The following is a 15,981-nucleotide window of genomic DNA, read 5'->3' as shown; positions in this document are numbered from 1 at the left end:
ACATCAAGGTGGGCGCATCTGGGTGAAAGCTTAATAAATCATGACGGGACAGAAAGCTGATGACGGTCGATTCCGAATTAAGTTGACAAGCCATTAACGACATACTGTAGTAAGTACACTCAACTTTTCGGTGACAAATACTCGGAGCATCAGACAGAGAATTAATGACATCCCATCAGTGCAATCATTCGAGAGAAAAAGTTCTTCACCCTGAAGCTCTATAAATACCAAAGGTCACCTTCGTTGAAGGAAGTTCAGTTAGTTCAGTTTTAGAGTTCACCATATAGACGATAGTTAGTCTTGTTCTTAGTTTTCTTATACCTAAAAGGCGGAAGCGAGAGAAGGAAAAAGACGTCGGAAGATCGTCCTAGTCAACTTGAGAGAGTGCCAGGGAGCATGGAAATAGAGAGATGGTCGACTCTTGCGAGAGTAAGAATAACTTTTGAGCATAGTAGAGAAGAACAGTGTAAAAGCCTTGGGAAGCAAAAAATTGCTACGGGCTCTTTATCTTTATTTCACATTGTCATTTTGTACTTTGATTTCATATATAGAATGGAACTTGCATTTCTACATCTGTTCACTCTCTTTAAAATACGCATGAGTAGCTAAAATTGTCGAATGGGTTGAGAAGTACTTAGCTAACATGACCTTAAGATCTTCATTGCATGCGATCATCTTGTCTTATGTTGGGCCCATCACCCTTTAAAGCTACTCGAGAGAGAGTCTAAAGAAAGAACCTAAGACTTGAGAGAGCTAGATTAGAATCTAGACTCGAGAGAGCAAGATTAGATCTGCATAAGCAATAGATAGAGACTTAGAGATAAGCTCTATTTGTCAACATGTATCGCATGTAGCCTAGAGATAGGTTATAGTAGTATGTGGTCGCCTTGTGTATGTGTGTGTCATTCGTCATCGCATAGACAAGAATAGAGGCTTAAACGTAGGTCCTATAGACACCATCGCAACATCGCATGCGTTCTAAAATTAGAAGTCGTAGCATTTGCATTGAGAGATGATTTGTTGTTGCATATATGTAGCATGATCGCATAACATGAATACAATCCGAGGAAGTGTTAGCTAAACCCCTTCTCAACCCGTTCCCTGTATACTCATCGCATCTTTCGTATTATTAACTCTTTTCTTAACTCCGCTGCATAGACTTTATACTTTAAATAACACTCAACCAATGCATTGATTTACCTGTTACCATAAAGTAATCTAAAATTACCAACTCATATTGTTTCCTTAGTCCCTATGTTTGACCATGGGCTTATCAGGCAACTCAGTAAGATTTATACTTGGGTCTTGCTGAGAAAACTTGCATCCACAACGCATATTCCCCCATCGCATTCTACTCCATTATTTCATCGCATCTAACAACACGCATCACTTGTCTGATCTGGGAGCTGGGAACTCAATCCACAAGATGGAATTCACTTCTTTCCCGAAGTAGGAATAAGTAGAGAGATTGCTCCCTTAAGGGCTGATTACGGGGCTTGAACATAGTGGCCACAGCTTCTCTTTGGAATAGAAGACTCAGTCATAGTAAGACTATAACTATGTTCATTAGAGGGATCAGTGGTACTTAAGGAGACAGATGTAACTACGGGGCATAACGATTATTGGCCCAGCTGTACTTACGGTGATCTGTGAAGGGTTGTCGCACTACTCATTGGTTAAGATGGACACATAATATATCTATGGTAAGGAGAGTTCAGTTGTCGGTTTTTAGTTGAGTCCTGGCAGTTAACGGATGGTGGATCCCGTGACTAAAGAGTTTAGTCAGTTATTCACGTACCGTTGGAGCTTCGAGCTACAGGTCCATGAGGTCCCCTTGTAGCTCAATGAATTCAGTTGAGGATCAGTTCTTGATGTTGATTTGAAATGTTCAAATTAACAAGAGGTATTTTGATTATATTTGATATAATCGGTTTGATGTATGAGATACATCTAGTGGAGTATTGATGTAAATGAGATTTACATTAAGTACCATGGAATAGAAAAAGAACTATGGTTTATATGTTTCATGAGATGAAATATTAAAACTATAGGTTATAAATATAGTATGATAGAGTGTTATCATTTATGTTTATAATAATATTAATTATTGGATAATTAATTCTTTTTCTTTTAAATAACCAAAGTAGTGGGTGGTTATTGAATCATGGTAACCGTGAGTTTAAAAGGAAAATGGTTTTCCTATTTTGAAAAGAAAGATTTGACAAAAGATTGAATTTTTTTAAGTTTCTCTCCGTGCAAAAGAAACTCACGGAGTCGTCAAGTAAATACAGATTTACTAACGACGGTTGGGCAAGCTAAACGATCATGCAGGGCGAGCTAAACGATCGTGCAGTATTTACTAAACGATCACATAGCTTTACTAGACGATCGATTGCCCAAAGTAAACGATCGTGTAGAGTCTGTAGGCGACAAACCGAGCTAAACGATGGCATAAACTTTTGCTAGACGATCACTTAGCTTTATCTAAACAATTGGGCATCGACCTATATGATAGGTCTCTGCCATCTCTCACTTGCCCAGTCGTATACACGATCGGTGTTTCCTCCTTTGTCTACCTCATACAAAGTCCAAACAGAGCCCACCCTCTGGATTCTCACACCGAGAATACTAAGGTTACCTTGTTGGTAATGTCAGACTCAACTCGACATCGTCGAGGTTTTCTGGAGGCCGTTCATGGTGCTGTGGAGGCCGTTCGTGTTGCGGAGGAGTTAGTGACCGAGGCGTTTGTTGAGGATGAGCGCGAAGTGTTCGTTGTGGTCGTGTATATCGAGCGGTCGTGGTTGCTATTGTTCGAGCGATCAGAGTGCGCAACGGAGCGTGGAGATGCTTTTGTCATTGTGCGTAGAGATTTTCTCATTGTACATTTGTATTTTACATGTTGTAATTTCTATATGAATCGCATAATCGCTTGTTTGAAGACGACGGTAAATGTATTTTTTATTCATGATTGTAATTTAGAATTATCATTCTTCCGCTGCTCATGGAAATCTCACTTCCGATTTCCTTCAGGTTGACCCTTACGTGGCCAAGTGGAACATGCTACTCTAGTCAACTCAAACAACAAATCTTTTAAAGAAGGACATTGTTCTTTCACAGTTTCAGGCACAATATGACAAAGAAATTGATTCATCCGCAGTAGTGAAAACAAAAGCATGCCACCTAATGTGTGACCTCTAAAAATCTAAACTAGTTGATTCTGCAAAGTTTGAGGAAAGATTCACAATGAATTCACGAACCAGGTGAGGATAGTAAGGCCCCAAAATCAAAACTATTATTTCAAGACCAGCAGTTTGAATCAACACCATAAGCTCAGCACATTCTTGGGTATGATCAGATAATTTTTTCTCATCCACAATATTTCGTTTTACAACATAATTTCACAGGCTTGCACTCTTTTCAATGTGAAAAAAAAACCCCATCCAAAGGCACAGAAGGGACATTGGTCATAGATGGTTGTTTTCTTTTGGCCTGAATCGTGGCCCTAGTGACTCGAACAAATCCTTTAGCTTCTTTGTCTGAGCTACTCTTGAAATCCTAGTCAGAGGCTTCCTCAGAAGCAGATTGCTTAGAATCATGATCAAAGGACTCAGAAGAAATATCAATATCATCATTACCATCTCTAGAAACACCATCACTATCAACAACTTTCTTAGATCAGAAAGTAGCAATAGGGATATCGTCTTCATCATCAGAATGAGTGGAGCGGGGAGAATTCTCTAAACTTGGCTCATTGGAATCGTGTTAATTTCATATTCAACAAAAATTTTCACATTATCAGGAGCTACAAAGACCAAAATCAGCATTATTAGGATTTTGGTCTGCTAAAGTGGAGGACTCATATAGTATTCTGAGCCTTGTCACTAGGCCTAGTGCCAATAACAATCGAAACCACAGGACCGCTTTTCAAATCAATACCATCGAGAATAAAGGAGGCAAAAAAATATTTTCAACAACAAATTTAAAAGAAAGTTTCATCAGAAGTATTTACACCTTCATTTTTTTTTTCTAAATCAGCAGCAATTTCAACATTATCACGAACCGACATTATAGTTGAAGTAGGAACAAACAACTTATTAGATTCATGACAATTCAGATTAACAACATTAACTAAACTACCTTCGGAAACCCTAGCGTCTATGTGAGCTTCTACAGAAAGTTCAATAATCTCTTTAGGGTTTCTAGGCATGACAATATACTCATGCATGTGATCAAATTCACCACTAAAAGGAGTTTTGTTTGGGACAATTTCAACACCAACCCCAATTAAATCAACCATCGTTAAGGATGATGAACTTACCTTTTATTTCTCTTTAGTTTTTGATGGCTAACTTGCCCCAGAACATCTTCTTTTTGCAGAGGAAAGAAGAACTCCAACTTTCTTAATTTCAACAAGAAAACCTCGCACACAAACACTATATTTGTTTGTAGAGGACAGTGTAACTCCATCAACAACATGCATTTTGTGCTTAACTTTTTCTTTATATCTTACAATTTTACTATTAGATGTGTGAGTCCCTTGGTGAGTACTCACCATTAGAGATGACTAAGTGAGATAATCAAGAACAAACTTCAAATGGAGGCGGTTGAGAGAAAGAGAAACCCACAGTGCAACAAGGAAACTTGTCACGATCTAACCGCCTATAATTTTAATTCAAACAACAATCTGAAGTTAAAACCCAGTCAAGCTTCCCTGATTTCTCACCGACCATAATTAGGGCAGTTAATTTCATGATCTTCCACATGGGCTTCCACAACTAATGGGTCGATATTCTCAGTTGAACGACCCATGACATTAATTGCTATGACTTAAAAATACAAATATCTAAGGCTGCCCTCAGAGCCTCTGATCAACATCATGAGCCTTAGTAAAAATTTCAGCAATTTGATTTTTTGTATTCACATAACACAATTTGTTTACCTTCTACAAAATCATGAATAAAATGATGTCTGATGTTTATATGCTAGTACAATTGTGTTAAACTGGATTTTTGGATATGTTAATCACACCCATATTGTCACATAAAAGAGTCATGACATCTTGTGAGACATCATACTCCCTCAACATCTGCTTCATCCAAATCAATTGAGTATAACTACTCACTGCTACAATATATTATGCTTCAGCCATAGATAGGAAAACACAATTTTGTTTCTTGTTGAACCACAAAATCAAGTTGTTCCCTAAGAAGAAGCAACCCCCAGATATACTCTTTTTATCCTCTGAGCTACTTGTCCAATTAGCATCACAGTAGCCAACTAGAATGCTACTAGTATCAAGGGTTTATAATAAGTCATAATCACTAGTCTCATTTTATGTATTTGATGATTCTCTTTGAGTAAATGGTTATTTTTAGGACAAGATTAATATCTAGCACATACACCAACAACAAAGGCAATGTCAAGTCTGTTGGCAGTCTAATAAAGCAAACTCTCAATGATGCTCCAATAGAGACTCTCACCAATATTAGTTCCACCGGAGTCTTTTGACATTTTTACATGAGTTGGAGCAGGAGTTCTTTTAGTACAGGTACTTTTAAGGCCAAATTTCTTTACTAAATTCTTGGCATATTTGCTTTATGAGATAAAGATTCCCTCATTAAGTTGCTTGATTTGAAATCCAATAAAATAGGAAAATTCTCCTACCATACTCATTTCAAATTCATTTTGCATCTGTTTCACAAAGAGCTCTACCATCTCCTGAGACGTTCCTCCGAAAACAATGTCATCAACATAAATTTGAATAATCACAAAGTTTTCACCAAAGCTCTTTACAAAGAGAGTGTTATCAACTCCCCTTCTTCTGTACCCATTGTTGATAAGAAATTGGGTTAGACGCTCGTACCATGCTCTGTGAGCCTGTTTGAGGTCATAGAAGGTCTTGTTGAATTTATACACATGCTCAGGGTGAGAAGGATTCACAAATCCTTTGAGTTGAGCAACATATACTTCCTCATTTAGAATTCCATTCAAGAAGGCACTTTTCACATCCATCTTGTGTAATTTAAACTTCAAAAGACAAGAAATGTTGAGCAAGAGTCTGATGGCTTCTAATCTTGCAATAGGAACAAAGGTTTCATCAAAATCCACACCTTCAACTTGTGTGTATCCTTGAGCCATTAATCTTGCTTTATTTCTGGTCACGTTTCCATTCTCACCAGTCTTGTTTTTTAAAATCCACTTTATGCCAATAACATTCACATATTCAGGCTTGGAGTCAAGAGTCCAGACGTCATTCCTCACGAATTGCTCAAGTTTCTCTTGCATGGCATTCATCCAACATTCATCTACAAGAGCTTCTTTAAAAAAATTTTGGTTCGCCAGGGGAAGTGAAGTAAATGTTGCTTATCATGTCAAGATAATTAAATTTATCCTTTCTTTTGGTCGTCACTCCTTTTTCTAGGTCCCCAATAATATTACTAGAAGGATAATTTTTACGAATCCTGCTGGAAGGTTGTTTGTTACTAGTTTCTGCCTACTCTAACATATTCTGGTTAATCACCACTAGATTTTCTAAATTCACATCTGAAGCCATGTCAGGTGAGATGTTAGGCATATTAGTATTAACAACTGAAGTGATATTGAAATCTTCTTCAACAGGAGGAGAACCAGGGGAAGCAACAACATCATCAATTATAACATTAATAGACTTCATTACAGTATGAGTTCGTTTGTTGTAGACACAGTAAGCTCGACTATTTATGGAATATCCAAGAAATATCCCTTCATCAGACTTGAAATCCCATTTTCTTCTACTCTCTATCAACAAGAATGTAACAAACACTTTTAAAGACATGAAAATATTTCATATTAGGTTTTCTACCTCTTCATATTTCATAAATAGTGCTTGAAGTTCCTAGTCGTAAGACCACTCTATTATGTATATGACAAGCCGTGTTTAACGCTTTCGCCCAAAAATGAAATAGCAAATGTTTTTCATGTATCATCGTACGAGCCATCTCCTAAAGTGTTATGTTTCTCCTTTCCACAATCCCATTATGTTGTGGTGCAATAGAAGTTGAAAATTCATGGTGAATCCCACCAAGCTAACAGAACTCAGTGAATTGAGAGTTCTCAACTCCCTACCATGATCACTTCGAATATATATCACATTCAGATCTTTCTCACGTTGTAGTTGAAGAAAGAGAGCACGAAAAACAGAAAAAATGTATGATTTTTCAAGAAGAAAACGCACCCAGGTATATCTAAGGAAGCCATCTACAGCAACTAGAATATATCGTTTGCCTTCAAAACTCTCAAATTACATGGGTCCCATCAGATCCATATGAAGAAGTTCCAGAACACGGGAACAGCTTGAGTGGCCTGATTGCTTGTGAAAGGCATGAGTTTGTTTTCCAAATAAGCAATCTCCACAAATAATTTTAGGAGACGTTGATAAAGAGGGGGGGCTGTCTCTTATACACATCTAGATGTGTATAAGAGACAGATTATAGCATTAGTTGCAAAAAGGCCTTCTGAATAGTCTTCATGCTTATATGCTCAAGACGATCAAATGGACGGGTTTGGGTAACCGCACTTGCTTGAAAAAGAACTAAAATTTTATTATTTATTTGTTTAATTATTTTTTAAAAACCTGATTTATTAAAAAAAAATTATGAATGTTTTGTTGACCGTTTATGTTCATCTACCCATTTATGACCATTGCCCCGTTGATTCCTCTTCTCTTCTGCTATTTAATAGAGATCAGACCTAAGAGAGAAGACACACTTGAAAGTTCTTACTTCCCTCTTCTGCTTTTCTTTAATCGTTCTTCTGTTCTGAGCAACCTTTCTTTTGATTCCAGTCTATTTTTCGGCAAGTGCACGCCTGTAATTGCTTTCAAGGCAGTGGTTTCTCCACGGTGCACCAATCATTCGCGATATCTATTCATTTTTCTAACAATTTGAAAGCAATTAATTTGATATCAATCAAGAATGGTTAGGTTCTCCCCAACTTGTCCAGGCTCAAACCACTAGACAAAGCGAACTATCGCCACTTGTCTCAGAAATTGTTGATCTTCTTCAAGCAGCTGGAGGTTGATTATATCCTCACCACAGAAGCGTCTGCTAATACCAAGAAGGTTACTATTGTCTCTGATCTAGAATCCTCCAAAGAACCCCTTGATGTTTCTGGTCAACCAAAGCAGTCCTCCGCGATTGATTCTGATAAGTATGAGAAAGACTAAAAGATAAGCTAATTTCTGGAAATCTGGATTTATTTAATGCTAACTTGGTTGAATCTTCTACTGTTAACAAAGACAGGTTAAAAAATGACAAGAAGCAGTCTAGAAAGAATAATTCCTCTCAAAAGACTGGACATCACAAAACTGCTCGTGGGTAGATTGAAAAGAAAAAATTGATTTGCTATGTCTACAGGAAACCTGGACATAAATCTTATCAATGCAATCAAAGGAAAGGAAGGCCAAATCAGTAACTCACACCACAAGCTAATCTTGCTGAACAAAATGACGTAATCACTGCCATTGTGGAAGCAAACATGGTGGAAAACAAAATTGACTGGATACTTGACACCAGAGCTGCGAGACATTTCTGCTCAAACAGAGAGCTCTTCCATGGCTATAAGGACACTACTGACGGAGAATGTGTTCATGGGTATCTCTGCCACAGTAGGAGTACTTGGAAACGTGAAGGTCTTTTAAAATTAACCTCTGGAAAAACTTTATCCTTAAGTAATGTATTGTATGTACCTTCCTTACTTAGGAACCTGGTATCTGGGAGTTTATTGAATCGAGTTGGGCTTAAGGTTGTCCTAGAAGCTGACAAGGTTGTCCTCACCAAAAATGGAGAATTTGTTGGTAAAGGATATCTTGTTGATGGTCTTTTTGTATTGAATATTGTCCCTATTGCAAATATGATGAATGCAAGTGCCTCTAATTCTGCTTACAAAGCTAAGTCTCTTGATATGTGGCATATTAGACTAGGTCATGTGAATATTGCATCAGTTAAGAAACTTAAAGATTTAAAACTGATTAATGCCTTTGAAACACATGAAACTAGTAAATGTCCTGTTTGTGTAGAAACAAAGTTTATAAAATAATAATAATAATAATAATAATAATAATAAAACACTTTTAAACCTATCACATCTAGAAGTACAGAATTACTGGAACTAATTAACTCTGGTTTACCTAATTTCAAAAACACCACAATAGAGGTGGAAAAAATCACTACATTTCTTTTGTTGATGATTTTTCTAGATATACTAAAATCTATTTTTTAAAAACAAAAGATTAAGCTGGTAATATGTTTTTGAAATACAAAGCATAAGTAGAGAATCAATTAGATAAAAAAAATTAAAAGGTTAAGGACAAATAGAGGTGGTGAATATAGTGCTAATACTCTTGAAAAAATTTGTAAATTAAATGGCATTATTCATGAATTAATTTGTAAATTAAATGGCATTATTCATGAATTTACTTGCTCATAACAGTTTTTTTTCAAAATAATCTTTTATGTTGTTTACTTGTTAACTTTTTCTGTAACCGTCATTTGTGAGGATTGTTGGAAATGACTTTTGGGTTTAGGCCCATAAAAAAAGTTATGAAGAGTGGGAGGGCTTTGGCTCACATAGGAAAATTTAGCATTGCCTAGAGGGTATAAATACCAAGGCATTCTAGATGTGAGCCTAAAAGTGTGTTGATGGTGGAAGTATAACTCTTTCACCACATGTGTGCACCACCACCGCCGTCCATTTGGGTGGGTGGCCGAGTTCGGGTTTGAGTAACTACGCTTACGTGAAAAAAACTAAATTTTTGTTACTTGTTCGTTTATTTATTTTTTTTAAAAAAAAAACCCGATTTATTAAAAAAAATATTAATCAATCGACTTGTGAATCTTTTAATGTAGAACAAAAAAAAAAACTATTTTTGACCGATCATTCTTAACAATCTTTTCTTGCTTTAAAATTTACCTTTAATTTGTAATTTAAATAAACTAATCTTGGTTTTTTGAGATTTAAAATACTCATGTTTTATTCCAGTATTTTAGTTGATCCAAATTTGATATTAAAATATTGCATTTTCATTTAGAATAATAAAATTCTTTTCCCGTTTTTCAAAATGTTTGTCATTTATTTTGTTAAGTCTAAATTTATCTCATATCAATAAATAAAGTGGTCACAACAGGATGGACACAACTCTATTTAACTAATGAGTCATATCTTAAAGGGACAATTATAAATATATATATTAGATTCAAAGTATTAGCAGATATAACATAATGTAAAAAAAAAATTATAAATATGACCAAATTTAAATAGTCTATCAGTGATAGACCATATTATTGGTAGGAGTCTATGAGTGATAGACAATATCACCGGTAATAGTCTATCAACAATAGAAGTCTATCGTTGATAGACTTGTCTATATTTACAATTTTTTTAAAATTATGTTATACACTTGGTTATTATTTCTAAAAATGCTACCAATTTCAATTACCCTGTCTTAAACATAACCTTACGATTTGTGGTTCAAATCTCTATCTCATATTGTACTAAAAATATATATATAATAAATATTTGGACTAAAAATACAACTGAACTTTAAGAATATTATGAGAAGTTTGATTAATAAGGAAAATAGATTGAAATGAAATAATATTCACAAGTACTTGATAAAATAAAATAAAAAATAAAAAATAAAAAATAAAATCAAATAAGCAATTGAATATTGGGACATATTTTATGAGGGCATGAAGTGATATAAGGACCAATTTCAAATGTGTGGCCAACACCAATAATATGAATACAACCACACCCACTAACTATTCAGCCAATCAACTCTATTCCTACTGATTTTTTAGATTTTCCACTATAAATTTGATCATGACTTTTATGGTTATATAATCTTAAAAGAATTCCCAATTATCTTCTTTTCTTTTCTTCTTTTTCCCTTTCTATTTTTTCTATAACAAGAAAATTTTATTTTAATGAGAAAAAACAGAATTTGGTAACCTTGCTTCTTCCTTTCCTTTTTCTTTCTTAATTACAAAAAAGGAAAATGAATTTTACCATTTGAAGTAAGCCATAAACAAAATACAATCACCTCCCAAAACACGCTTCAAGAAAACAGATCTTAAGAGGAAGAATCTCGTGATTCCCTTCAATAAAAGCCTCCAGTCACTTAGAACGATAGAGGAAACATAATAACTGATAAATCACTTGAAGAGAACGTGAGGTAGCACCATGTACTTGAAGTAACATTTCTTTTCTTTTAGAAAGTTGTATTTTATTTTTCTTTTAAAAGATTGTTTATGTAAAGATGTATATATAAAGTAATGGTTACTGAAGTAAAATTTTTTTTAATTAAGATAAAATATTTAAAAAAAATAACATTGTAAATTATCCGTATGATAAAAGATAGATTACAAGATTTTTTTTTTTTTTTTTTTTAAGGATTATGAGTTAAATGGCAATAACTAATGGTAAAATGAACTTTAGCTCCATTAATATTGAACTACACTTTCTTTTAAGAAAGCCTTACTCATTTCCTTTAAATGGTGGGCTATCTCTAATTATTAATTGTGAAAGTTTAATAAGTGAGAAAAGGTAGTGGTAGGGTAGGCACTTTTATCGTACATTATTTTGTTTTAAAATAAAATATTTAAGCCCGTATGGTAATCATTTTGTTTTTTGTTTTTGATTTTTGAAAATTAAGCATATCTCCTACCTATTTTTTATAATGATTTGCATCTTGGTTGAATTCTTAACTAAACTCCAAAAAAAAAAAAAATTAAAAATTATTTTTTTAGTTTTCAAAATTTGGCTTGGTTTTTTAAATGATTGGTAAAAATAAAATAACAAAAGAATAAATTTAGAAGTGAAAGTAGTGTTTATAGATTTAATTTTCAAAAATAAAAATAAAATGATTATCAAGTAGGGCGTCATTTTTATTTCATATTTTATATATTATGATTTTTTTTATATTGCCTTTACAAGCTTAAACAGATAGCCTTCACATGTGTTTCTTCATTTATATTCTTTTCAATTCTAATATTTTTTTAAAAAAAAAAAATCTAATTTTCAAATTCAAATGACCATATATTTTGTTATCGAGAAAATACATTATATTTTATTTCCCTAATTTCATATTCCGTTGATGTTATTTTTTATTTTTTATTTTAATAAAATTTGATATTTAGTGGCAAATCCATCCATTTTTCAAATAATAATGAAACATCTCGATATCTAAGGTCCCGTTTGGTAACATTTAGTTTTTTAAAATTAAACATATTTACTCTCCATTTTTTACAATGATTTGCATCTTTCTCACAAGTACAATGGTTGAATTACTAGCTAAATATTAAAAACAAAAACAAATTTTTAAAAGCTACTTTTTTTAACTTTCAAATTTTGGCTTGTTTTTTAAATCATTGCTAAAAAGTAGATAATAAAGAAAAAAATTTAGAGGTGGAAGTAGTGTCTATAGGCTTAATTTTCAAAAACAAAAAACTAAAGATGAAGGTCCTGATTAGTAATCTTTTTTTTTTTTAAATTAAACCTACGAACACTACTTCTATTCCAACTTTCTTACTTTATTATCTATTTTTCACGAATTGTTTAAAAAACCAAGCCAAATTTTGAGAATTAAAAAAAATTGTTTTTGTTTTTAGAATTTGGTTAAGAATTTAACTATTGTACTTAACAAAAATGTAAATTATTGTACTTAACAAAAATGTAAATTATTGTATAAAATGGGGATGAAATAGGTTTAATTTTTAAAAATAAAAACAAAAAATCAAATGGCTATCAAACAAGACCGAAATTATTACCAACTAGACCTAAATTTTTAAACCAGAATTTCTCTTTAGTCCCTATGCTAGTGTTCTATAAACTTTATTCTCTTCTTTTCTAAAGTTTCATGATTATCTTGACTTTTCTTTTTCTGTTCTGTTTTTTAAAATTATACCCAAACATATATATATATATAGACTAAAAAATCTCAAATTCAGGTTAATCCTCTAAAATTTTCTATTAATTCTTCTGGTTGTACTAAAAAAAAATCTTATCCTCTTTTTTAAAATAACAACAATAATAATACAACACATCCTCCATCTAGATTCATGTTTTTTTCAATCCATCTATATCATCAAAAAAAAAAATTATCAGACAATGAAATTTACTACCATATATATTTTTTAATTATTATAATAATAATTTAGGGGTAGATAATAATTTAGCCTCTATGATTTTAAATTTATTATAATTTAGTCCATTTCAAAAAGAATAATTTCTATTAAAATATGAACTAAATTGAAAAAAAAATCATAAAATATAGAAACTAAAATGTAATTTATCCTAAGTTTAATGGTTTGTACACAAATTCACACAAGGAACTAAACTCTACCACATAATTTCTTAAAAGAAAGAAATTGGAAAAAGAAAATAAAAAATTCTACCCAATAAATGAGGTAAAAGTCTAAGCGTCACTATCCTTGGGAATTTGGAATCTTCATCGTCGTCATCGGAAAATTAAATCAACCTCCATAACAGCCAAGCTTCTTCCATGGCGGTTTCCGGCGAGTGGAACCGGACTTAATTCTCGACTGAACATTCTCGAACTCGGCGTACGGACAAGGAATCGTGATTCCGCCTTGATGTTGAAATCCGTACTCCTCCTCCGCTTCTCTCAGAAGCTCTCCAAACAGAGGGTGATTAAAGTAAATCACCGGAACAAGAACACGGTGAAACTCACCGTCGTTCTGTCCAACGTATACAGCCAAGTGACCTTTCGGAACCGCCGCAGATTTCTCTTCCGAATCGCGATCTAACGGTACGTAACTTAATCTCCTTCTACTCGAACAGATCGATTTCGCCCCGTCCGTCAATCGCCTTCCCCAGCTTAACAACCTAGCAATCGGCTTGACTGAGCGTCCGGAGCTCAACAAAGAGTAACCAGGCCGACTCCGCCGCCGTCTCTGGAGAATCCAATTCGAGATCCGACGGATGTGCTTGCCGAGTTTGAATCCTCTGATTCGTCTCATCGCAGCGAGAAAAAGGAGGAAAAATCGAATAGAAGGGAAAAAAAAAAGACGAAAACGATTAGCGGCGGTGGAGATTAGGAAAACGGCCAAGGATCGGCGGTGGACATGGTGAGGCGGAAGAAAGTGAGGCAGATTTCAGAAAGCGAAGTGGGAATGTTGGACATAGCGATTAAAATTGAGGAAGAAACGAATCATCCGAAAAGGAAACCAGGTACGATTGATTGATTAAACAGTGAGAAACATATAGAGATTTAACAAGACATGGAATCAAAAGAAGTAAAGAGATGAATTTGATTAACAAATAGGAAAACACAGAGAGATTGATTAGAGTAGTTATATAGAGTTGAGAAATGTTTGAGATGAAATTTCTCCGAGAGAAGTGGAGATTTAGAAAGCGATAAGTATTGTAAGGTCAAAAGAGGAGGGTTGAGGACGGCGAAGGGATTTGAATTTCAGCAGCACGCCATTAGAGAGAGTGGAAATGGAGGGATTTTGTGGGAGTTTTTGCTTATGATTTGGAAATGTGAACATCTTCAGACGATTGTGTTTCGTTGAATTTATATTTTGGTGCTGTAGGACCCCTTTCTTTTTCTTTTTCTTTTTCTTTTGGGATGATTCCCGTTTATCCTTGTCTGCTCATTTTGATCTCTATATTTTCAATTTTGGTCAAGTTTGATTATTCTTTTTAGTACAACAATTACATAAATGGGGTTGAATCTCCAACCTCTATCGAGAAAGATCATGCTAATAATAAACGTTAAGCTAAGTTCATTTTGGTTTTTATAATTTCAACTTTTATACATTTTTTATTAGTGGACTTTTAAAAAATGATCATTTTTTGTCATTTAAAAATGAAAATGAAAGGATATCAAAATGATCACTTTTTTAAAAGGTCAAGGAACAAAAGTTAAAAATATATGGACCAAAATGAACCAATGTCAAATGTATAAGGATCAAGTTAAAGTAGTATTTAAACCAAGTTAGCAAATGTACTCTCTTTCCACGAACTAGAAATTTGAAGTTTTGATATGGAGGGAAGAAATAAATGTTTTTCCTAAGTTGCATCCATATTTATGCATTCTCTTCAATTACAAAGGAAAATATATATATATATTGAAGATAACCTTTTTTTAAAAATAAAAAATTTAAATTTTATTGCGTGGCAGCTTGTGATTAGACACTTGGATGAGCTACTCAAAGATATGTGCAACTCGGAATGCACCCAAGTATCTTTCATATTTTTTTACCACTATGCTATGCTTCATATTGGTAGATACAAATTAATATAGATAGCCTCACAAAATTGAAATAATGTATATACTCTTTTTTTTTTCAGTCAACAATTGGGAGGTAGAAGATTAACTATTGATGTTTGAGATTATCATAAATAATTAGTGTCTTATAAATACCAATATGAGCATTGTTAGTGAATAAGACACCAATTATTATCTCAAAGGTTGATGGTTCGATCTTCTACCTCTCATCTGTTGAACTAACAAAAACTATATAAATGTGTAGTTTTAAAGGTTGACATTAGTATCATTTATAAAGATATGGAGAGACTTTGTTGTCCTTAATAGGCAAATGTGGGCCTAAGTTTGATTGGTTAAAAAAATTAAGTATCGATGTGGTGTCTATCAATCACTCTCTAGTTTAGTTATGACATTTTTTTCTCCGAAAGAAAAATAGTTCAACAAGGGGAGAGTTATTTGAACTTGACCTTTTGGAAGGTAAATAATATCTTGACCAATTGAGTTATACTAATCATGTAGATCATTTGTTAGAGTTTTGATTTAGTAAAATTATGTATATCAACCCCTCTTCTTTTATCATCATATAATACAAGAGAGAAAAACATGATCATTATCATTAGTTGCAATAATTAACTCCGAGATGGATGACTTTTGTCTCACTTTTAATCGAGTTCGACTAAGCCACTTGGCTCATAAACCCTCTAATATTG

General features: G+C 33.6%; 1 protein-coding gene across 1 annotated transcript; it reads right to left on the bottom strand.

Moving 5' to 3' along the window:
• Positions 1–13,307: 13,307 nt before the first annotated feature.
• On the bottom strand, positions 13,308–14,555 carry LOC120077239 (auxin-responsive protein SAUR36-like). Its single transcript, XM_039031157.1, has one exon. It carries the CDS (start codon positions 14,016–14,018, stop codon positions 13,512–13,514), a length of 507 nt encoding a protein of 168 aa, XP_038887085.1. The 5' UTR covers positions 14,019–14,555; the 3' UTR covers positions 13,308–13,511.
• Positions 14,556–15,981: the final 1,426 nt, after the last annotated feature.

Source organism: Benincasa hispida, chromosome 1 (genome assembly GCF_009727055.1).
Source record: "Benincasa hispida cultivar B227 chromosome 1, ASM972705v1, whole genome shotgun sequence".
NCBI lineage: Eukaryota > Viridiplantae > Streptophyta > Magnoliopsida > Cucurbitales > Cucurbitaceae > Benincasa > Benincasa hispida.
Note: the sequence above shows the minus strand (reverse complement) of the source record. Positions and strands in the feature narration are given on the sequence as shown.

Bases quoted from the DNA above. Each gene is read 5' to 3' on its own strand.
- LOC120077239 (XM_039031157.1), bottom strand. From the start codon at position 14,018: ATGAGACGAATCAGAGGATTCAAACTCGGCAAGCACATCCGTCGGATC.